Source organism: Nanorana parkeri, unplaced genomic scaffold, assembly GCF_000935625.1.
Source record: "Nanorana parkeri isolate BGI_ZX_2015 unplaced genomic scaffold, ASM93562v1 scaffold278, whole genome shotgun sequence".
Lineage (NCBI taxonomy): Eukaryota > Metazoa > Chordata > Amphibia > Anura > Dicroglossidae > Nanorana > Nanorana parkeri.
The window spans coordinates 550,230-559,229 of NW_017306546.1; the positions used below are offsets into that span (position 1 = coordinate 550,230).

At 42.6% G+C, this 9,000-nt stretch overlaps 1 protein-coding gene across 1 annotated transcript in view; it reads left to right on the top strand.

Moving 5' to 3' along the window:
* F5 (coagulation factor V) overlaps positions 1-9,000 on the top strand; it is a 70,793-nt gene that overhangs the window by 39,720 nt on the left and 22,073 nt on the right. The window contains exons 13-15 of the mRNA XM_018557282.1: positions 1,387-2,512; positions 5,020-5,763; positions 7,375-7,549. Coding sequence (XP_018412784.1) covers positions 1,387-2,512; positions 5,020-5,763; positions 7,375-7,549 — 2,045 coding nt within the window. The remainder of the gene's footprint in view (positions 1-1,386; positions 2,513-5,019; positions 5,764-7,374; positions 7,550-9,000) is intronic.

Sequence of the window (9,000 nt, forward strand, 5' to 3'; positions counted from 1 at the left end):
CCCCCCCCTTCTGCTTCGGTGCATGTGGTAAGGCCCCCGAATGACCAGAATAAATGCACAGCAGACCTCATACCAGAATAAATGCACGAGAGTCCTCAGACCAGAATAAATGCTTTTTTTTAGGTTTTTTATTTGTTGTTCTAAGTCACAATCTGCTGTCAGTTAATAGCAGCTTAAAAAACGGGGCTTAACAGTCCTACAATATGTGTGCTAATGATCATTGGTTCCCAATAAGCACATTTTCTTCATTAGTGGCACATGCCTGACACCAGCTCAGAGCTCTTCTCACCTGGATCTGGTCGCGCTGAAGAGTTCAAGGGCCAAGGACAGGGCCAGACCCCTGTAACCAGGGAGCAGAGTCAGTCAGGAGCAGCATGAGACAGGCCCTGCCCACCTGCCGCTGCCAAACCAGGAGCTGTTTTAACGCGGCAATCAGGGCCGGATTCCCAGCAAGGCCACCGAGGCCCGGCTTCGGGGCGGCACGGAGAAGAGGGCGGCACACGTTTGAAGTCACCCGACGCCCGGAACACGGAGTTCCGGGCACCGGGCGGTAATTTGTTTTCTACATTTAGCCCTGCTTTGCACAAGCAGTGCTAAATAGAGAATGGGGGAAGCCACCACTTGTTTCTTTACAAGGCTCCGTCCTCTCCTCGCTGGCCACCGACGTCCTCAGGATGGAGAGCGGTGAGCAGAGCGGCAGGGTTAAAACTAACCCTGCCGCTCTGTGTAGACAGTGAGAGGGGAGAGCTGTGCTCTTCCTCTCTCACCTGTCACAGGACTTCCAGCTCAGTGATGTGCTAGAACTCCTGTATTGGAGGTGATAGGTTCAATAAAGAGAACCTGTCACCTCCAAATGCTATCACATTAGCTCCTGTGTAATAGCAATAAGGTTAAGTGAAAAAAAAATTGATAAAAAAATAAATAATAAGAAAAAATAAAAAAAATAATAAGAAACTTTGTGGGAACTGGCCTTGGGAGGCAGGCAGGGTAAATCCGGTCCTGGTAGCAATGGCAGGGTATGGTGGGCCCGGGGACACATGCTGTGCCGTACATCCATGCAGGAGGAAAGTGAAAGGGGGTGGGGGTGAGTGACGGGCCCCCTCATGGCCGCGAGCCCTTGGGCAATGCTCGAATGTCACTCCACAGCTGGGCTGGTCTAACACCGGAGAAAAATCTAGCAAATCACAAAAAACTATTAATGTATGCATTTGTGTAAGCAAGTTATAGTTAAACTGATATAAATACTGGCATTCCATAAAAAGAATATTTCAGCATTTTAGAAATAGAATACTTTAACGTTTGCATGTGATTACTTTTTTTATGTATTGAACTTTAAATTTTTTTCATGTACTTTCAAGGCAATATATTTATGCATTTTTATTGCAGGTGTGTGGCTATTCGGTAATTTCAACTTAAACGAAAGCCCTGGAATGAATGTCAGATTCAGAGATGTAAAATGTTTTGCTCCTGTAGACTATGATGAGTTTTTAGATGAAGAATTTACATTTAACTATCCAGATGTCAGAACAGGCCCAGATGACAACAATGAAGAAATAGAGATTCTTACAGAAGAGGATGACTACAGTGAAATGATGGCTGAAAAGCTAGGTATTAGATCTCGGAAGAATAATACAGGGGCCGTAGAAGAAACTTTTAATCTTACTGCATTAGCTATAGATGACATATATGAGACCAGCATTACAAATGTAGGTGTTCTTAGTAACGCAAGCACATCAGGTAGTTATGACATTCATTCATCTGAGTCTACTGAAGATGAATATAATAAGAATGTCACATTGGAGGGGGGTCAGGATATTCCCAGGGAGTCGGTTTCAGTCAATGAATATGTTGTTCCCACAAGCCCTAGCAATTCTACTGAAGGTTTTAATCACATGGACACATTACAAAGTGCCACCCCTGATCAAAGTGAAGAAATATTTAATAGAACAGAAGATGTCTATATACATGATCACAACAGCACAGATGCTGACAAAGAAGAAAACATTATTCAAGCAGAAAATGATTTCTCAACGTATTTTGAAGAGCCTACAAATGGCACAGAAAAGGAAGACATAGAAGCAATGGAGAAAACAAACAGTTCAGAAGTCATAAAATCCATTAATGTTGCAAAAAGGGATGTGGAAAAGGCATCAAATTATATGTTCTTCGACTTAAGGTATAGGGAAAACAACTCAAAGCAATGGGAAGAAACTGTTCCAGATAACATTGTTCAGTGGCCACATGGAACAGAAGGGTTTATGGAAAAGCATGAAATCAATACTACACCTGGAGTACCATCACAAACCAGTTCTGATAGTTTACCCATAGATGATAATGGTGGCCAGCACCACCCACAAACTGTGGCATCACCAACCTTTCAACCAAAGAGTCATCCGGAGTTCACAATCACCACGGCTACAGATGAGAAAACCTCTACATCTTTGGAAAGACTGGGTACAACGAAGAGTAGTATTACTGATTACTATGACAGTGAAATTAAGGAGATGCTGGGGTATGTTAATTTTGGTTTATGATTTGGATTATGTTTTTACATATTTAACTTTACTTGGCTAGTTACAAATTGTTGTGAGGGCTTTTTAAATGTAAACTTTTAGAAAAGAGAACATGCCTTATTCTGAGTTCAGGTTTTCATACCAAACTTGACTATAAGTTGACATGCAGAACCAATCAGTCACAGTGTTTTACATAATACTTTATCGTATACACAGGTAAATGCATATATTGGAAACTGTCTTAAAAGCTCAAAGATTTGTAAAGTAATGAACATACTCTTTTCCTCCGCCCAGGGGCGTTTTTACCGCGAGGCAAACAAGGCGTTTGCCTGGAGCGGCACTTTGCAGGGAGGCGGCATTTTTCACCCCCCTGCAAAGAGGAAAGCTGGCGACAGGTGGACAAAATCAGGCAGCCTGGGCTGTTGTATAAGGTGGCTGCTAGTAGGGCCTGGCAGCGAGCTGCCAGGTGAAAGAGGAGGCGTGGCCGGGGCCAAGGGAGATGCGGCTCGGCCGCCGGAGTCTGTAGGCGAGTCCAGGAAGAAGTTTTGCGGCCGAGTCTAGGCACAGAGCAGGGAAGACACAGGGCTGATGGGACCGAGAGAGAGGCGGACCGGCCGGCAGAGGCTGCGGGTGGCTGGAGGAAGAAGCTTCAGCGGCCGGAGGAAGATGCAGGAAGAAGCGGCATGTCCTGGAAACAGGCTGGGGAGCTGTAGGTAAGAGGAGCAACACGTGTGCAGGGAAAGGGACCTTGTACAGCCCGTAATAGATCATGCACAGCCCACTTGAGAGTCTCTGTACAGGGTCTATGGTGGGTTGTGCAAGGTCTATGGTGGGCTCTGGAGGGGTCTCTGGTGGGGTTTTCAGGGACTCAGAAGTGCTGTGCAAGGTCTATGGTGGGATGTGCAGGGTCTTGGCAGTCTCTGCCTGAGACACTGCAGAGCCAACCTGAGATCATTTACAGCCCACCTCAGACCCTCAGACCCTTGCTTCCCTGCTTGCTAAGGCCTCATTCACACAGCTTAGAGTCTTCCCATAAAGATCCATGCGGCGTGCACGATCATAACGGACCGTTCCCGGGAAGGACAGGTGTTGCGTGTCATTGTACGCAGCAGCCTGTTTTTCTCTATGGGAGGATACGGCCATACGCACACCCGAACACATCCGTGCGTGTGTCCGTGCTCGAACACAGACATCCTGTCTGTGTACGAGTACGGACACCCGCAGTGGCGTACGGCCGCGTCCTCCCATAGAGAAGAACAGGCTGCTGCATACAATCACACGCAACACCTGTCCTTCCCGGGAACAGCCCGTCACGACCGTGAACGCAGCACGGATGTGTACGGGCCGACTCTAAGCTGTGTGAAGGAGGCCTAATAGCGCAACCTGTCAGAAGCTGCATCCAGCGACTTGACAGGTTACGCAAAATGTCTTGAACAGGCAGGGGTGGGACAAATTTAGATGGGGGGGTGCCAAGTTTCGTCTTGCCTAGGGCAGCACGAAACCTAAATACACTGCTGCATCCGCCCACACCACTGTGCTATGTAGCTCAATCGTATTGTGATGACCGTTCACACTCTATGTTACTGCACCACCTCGTGTTCATCCTGTGTTCTCACCCCATCTGTTGGCCTACCTTAACCCCTGCCCCTCTACACCAATTAGCTTACAGAACAGACACTCCCACTGCAAACCCTGTTTCAACTTTCAGCTAGGATATAGCAACTCACTGTATAGATTTTATATAATCACACACTGGAAATGGAAACATATTGCATCACTTTCATTAGTAAATGAAGTGGTGTTTGTGATAGATATTTTTAAAAGATGATAATGTGATGGGTATTGTAAAGAAGCCCTTCAGTTACGAGGACAATGGCCGCTGGGAAGATTAATTTTTTTCTGCGTTGTTCTGTTGATTATGTTTTTTTTATATAAAAAATTATGGGAAATGCAAAAATATTTACAGTTCTCATCCAAACAGTTGAACAGGAATTTTCAATGGGTCCTCCTGTTCTGGTAACACTGGCTAAGAAATTTCTCCTCACCTTGGGAAAGTTTTCTCTTGCTTGTTGTGATTCTGGGGCAAGATAGGAAGGGAAATCTCCCTAACCTAAAACCAAAGACAAAAATGACGAATGTTTTAAACCTTCACCGTTTTATCCAAAATGTTTAAGAAAGTTTAGGCTATAAGCACACTTTATTACAATGACTAGATTTGTTTTCAAATAATGGTGTGGTATAGTTGTTATTGCATAAAATGGCCAGACCGTGGAAATGTACAATTAGATTCTGATATACAAAGTGTTTAAAGACAAAACACAAATACAGGTAAACATTATTTTTTTATGACATATGATATTTTGTGTTCATCAGGAGTGCTCTTTTAAATGCCGTCTTATTTTGCACCTTATTGGTCAATTTAACAAATTATACATCAATTATTACCTCTTGCATACACTGATATTTAATTACTTTTTTTCTTTTTTTACGATATTTGACTTCACAGCGATCAGATTTTTGAAGATATAATGAAAATCATAATGTTTGAGCCTCAAAGTAATGAAACAGTCTTAGAAGAAGATTCAGGACTGATAGCCATCGAAGAAAAACTAGATGATATAAATGAATCGGGTAATCAGTCAAATCCATCTTCAAATGACATTACAAAACAAAGCTCTCAAACTAAAGCTATAAAAAAGCAAACAATCATTTATGGGAAAAAAATGGAAAAATTCCAATTTCATACCATTGCAAATAATTCCAGCAGGATCAAATATGTCAAACGAGCAAAGAGAGTAGGTAAAGTAAAAGAAAAAAGAACTGCAAACAGCAGCTATAATAAATTACATATGTCTAATAGTACTCAATTTGAATATGAATCTTCAAACATCTCCTCGAACAATGAGAACATTACTGCAGACAACAACATAATGTTATCTCCCAGAGGATTTAATCCCAGAAGTGTTTTCAAATTTGTGAAAGAAATTGTGATTGGAGTACCCAGAGGTGGTGATGGTGAATATGAAGAGTATGACACAGATGCAGAGTTCAGCACTGACATGGAGGAAAAACCTAAACTTATGATGGCATTTGAAGATCCTTACAAAATACAGACAGTAGATGATGTTAACCGCTACACCAACCCAGACAGGATCATAGAGAATTTTCTGCGGACCTCAAAAGGAATGAAAAGAATTTACTACATTGCCGCTGAGGAAGTGCAGTGGGATTACATGGGACGGGCTATAAGGTACATAGATTGATGTTTGTGTATATTTTATTCCTTTCGCTTATTTTGACTGTGTTTAGATTATAAAGTCATGATTTGTTGGAAGAAAGTAAAGGTCAACTGCCACCTGGCTTATCATGGCTACTAAACTTGTACTAACGAAATACAAGTAAAGTCAATTTGCTTTCACTATTTCTTAGTTACTTTAAGTTCTGTTTACTAAATCACTTTTCCCCTGCTTTCTTGATGAGACCAAGCATTATCTCCATCTTGAAAAAGAGTCGTATTGAGATGCCCCAGAGATGCCGAAGGTGGTAGTGAGTCCCATACTCCGTCTTTTTGACATAAAAAAAAAAAGATTGGGGGAACAGGCCCTTGACAACAGTAGTGAGTTTCATGCTCCGCCTTCTTAAAATAAAATGCTGGCAGAATACTTCTGCTTTGCAGAAATCATGGAGTTGCTTTGCAAACAAAAGTATCAAACTCAGGTCATTATGGTGTAGCCTTGAAAATATCAAAGTAAGAGGTACTGAACTACTTATGGGAGGCGAAACGACATTGAATATCGCAAAAGATATTATACGCGCCAAAGGCAAAGGGGGGTCAGGCCCTGCCGCATTTCCCCACATACTACCAAGCGGCCCAACTGAGAGTAGTACCGGCGTTAACAAAACTCACTCCCCCCACGAGTTGGGCGAACATAGAAGGCTTGTGGCTAGCACCAGTTCACCCAAATGCATTGCTATGGTCCACTCCAGAGCAATATCAAAGTATCAAACTTAGGCCATCATCCTGCAGCACTGTCACCAGGTCACTACACAAGTACACATTGGGGCTAGCAAGGAGTAAAGGATTAATTGTTCACATTGCAATGTGAATTTTCAATTCGCTTAGTAAATAAGGTGAAGCTGTTTTCACTTTAAATACCCGATCATGTGCTGGCAACATTTTTTTTTTTCTCTGGCACATAATTGGGATTTTAAATTGAACTCAGGTTAACGTTATTTACCAACCTTCATTTTACTAAGTGAACAGTTTTACTTAAATAAAATAACCGCATAGGATAAATGAAAACTAAGCAGCAAAAATCTAACTCTTGCTGCTCAGTTACTCAGCAGCAGTCACACAGCTATTCTGTTTGGCAAGTTTACTCAAAGGGTACTACCTGCAGTACTGTCTAAAAGTGTATCATCTCTTTAGAGGAAGATTTCGATAAACATAATGATGATTTCCACCAACACTTGCAATTTTTGAATATTTACTATTTTAGTACCCCATGTAACTTTATTACTGTTATCACTATTCTATGTCTGCCCCCCCATACTAATCTTACTTGTCTGTGGTATTTTGTTCTCTGTTACGACCTCTACTGATATCATGCAACACTGATACCAATGAAAAACTTGAAAGGTCTGTGTACACAGAACTCACTGGATTATTACTATGAATAATAGTACTTAACAAACGTTAAAGTTTACAGCAAAGATAAAATAAATGAAGTAAACGGCTTTGACTACAACAAAATATGTTCTTATGGGTTTTTTTACTCTGTTCTAACATTTTTTACATGGTGTCTTTTACAACTATACAAAAGTAATTTTTAAATTATTACTGTTTTTCCTTTTTTTAAAGGTACAATGTCAATGAAAAACCAGCCAGTGAATCTAGAGGACCTGTGTACAAGAAAGTTATATTTCGACAGTACCTTGATAGCACGTTCAAAAAACCTGCTGTAGATGGTGAATATGAAGAACATCTTGGCATACTTGGACCTGTAATCAGAGCTGAAGTTGAAGATGTCATCCAGGTGAACAGTTCTATATATAGGATCATTTTGAATAGGGATGCGCCGGTACCGCTTTTTCGGTATCGAGGACGAGTAGCGATATTTTTTTTTCTGTACTCGCTGATACAGAATACTGGTGTCGGAAGTCCCATTAAGGAAGCCAGGCGGCGTGTAATGACTCGCCACCCGGCTTTGCGATGAGCAGGGAAGTTGTCTCCATGCTCCCTCATCACCAAGTGACGAGGAAGCATGGAGTCAGCTTTCTGGCCAATCAGGATGCCGGGCGCTGTGTAATGACTTGTTGCTTGGCTTCCTGATTGATTGAGAAGCTGGCCAATCAGGAAACCGGGCAACAAGTCGTTATTCGGCGCCCGGCTTCCTGATTTTGCCTGGAAGCAGTCTATATGCTCCCTCATCACCAGGTGACAAGGGAGTATGAAGTCGGCATTCTGGCCAATCAGAAAGCCGGGGGCAGGTAATGACTCACCGCCCGGCTTCCTGATTGGCCAGGCCAGCTTCCCGACCAATCAGGAAGCTAGGTGGCAAGTCATTAAACGATGCCCGGCTTCCTGATTGGCTGGGAAGCCGTCTCCGTGCTCCCTCATCACCAAGTGACGAGGGAGCATGGAGCAGGCTTCCCGGCCAATCAGGAAGCCAGGCAGTGTGTAATGACTCGCTGCCCAGCTTCCTGATACCGGAAGCTCAAGTATCGGGCTAGGCATACCAATACTAGTGATTGGGAAGTGAGCGAGCAGCGGTATGTGTTCGCTCACATATCGATCAATAGAGCCGAGGTGTGACAGTTTTAATGTCACACGTCGGCTCTAACTAAAGGGATGAGTGTAATTCATTCAACTCATAGTTCTCCTTTAACTATTAACATAAATGTATCTTATTTGTGCATCATTCCGCTGTAGATCCTCAAATCATCTTCTGGAGGGTGGCTAATTTTGTTCCCTGTGTGGGTTGTAATGTAGCCAGCGCTATCTCAGTACAACTTAAGAAACTAATGTATTTAATGTAATTCTACAATTTTGGGAGGGTTAGTGACTGATTGTCCAGCAGATCTTTACTATTTTCTCAGAGCAGGTAAACTGTGCCTTTTCAGCCTCTGTGCCCTAGCACCCGGTGTGTCTTTTTTTTTTTAGCTAAGACATCTGCTAGTGGGCTGTTAAGTCATTCAAATGAGATGGGAGCTCACAAGACAGATGGCCTAGGGGGAACAGAAAATTTTAAATCCGGCCTTGTTAATGAAAGGGCCTCATCACCAATATCAGGTTTAAAGAAGCCAACGTGTGTTGAAGATACACTTCAACATGAATGCTGCAGCCTATAGCAAAATGTAAATCAAATGTCTATCCTGACCTACTGTACATTGGCTTTATTTACACCTTTTTTTTAACTCGAAGTTTGTGTCTATAAATATTGTGCTTAAGTAAAATTCTCAGTTTCGGTGATACTTAAACAATTCA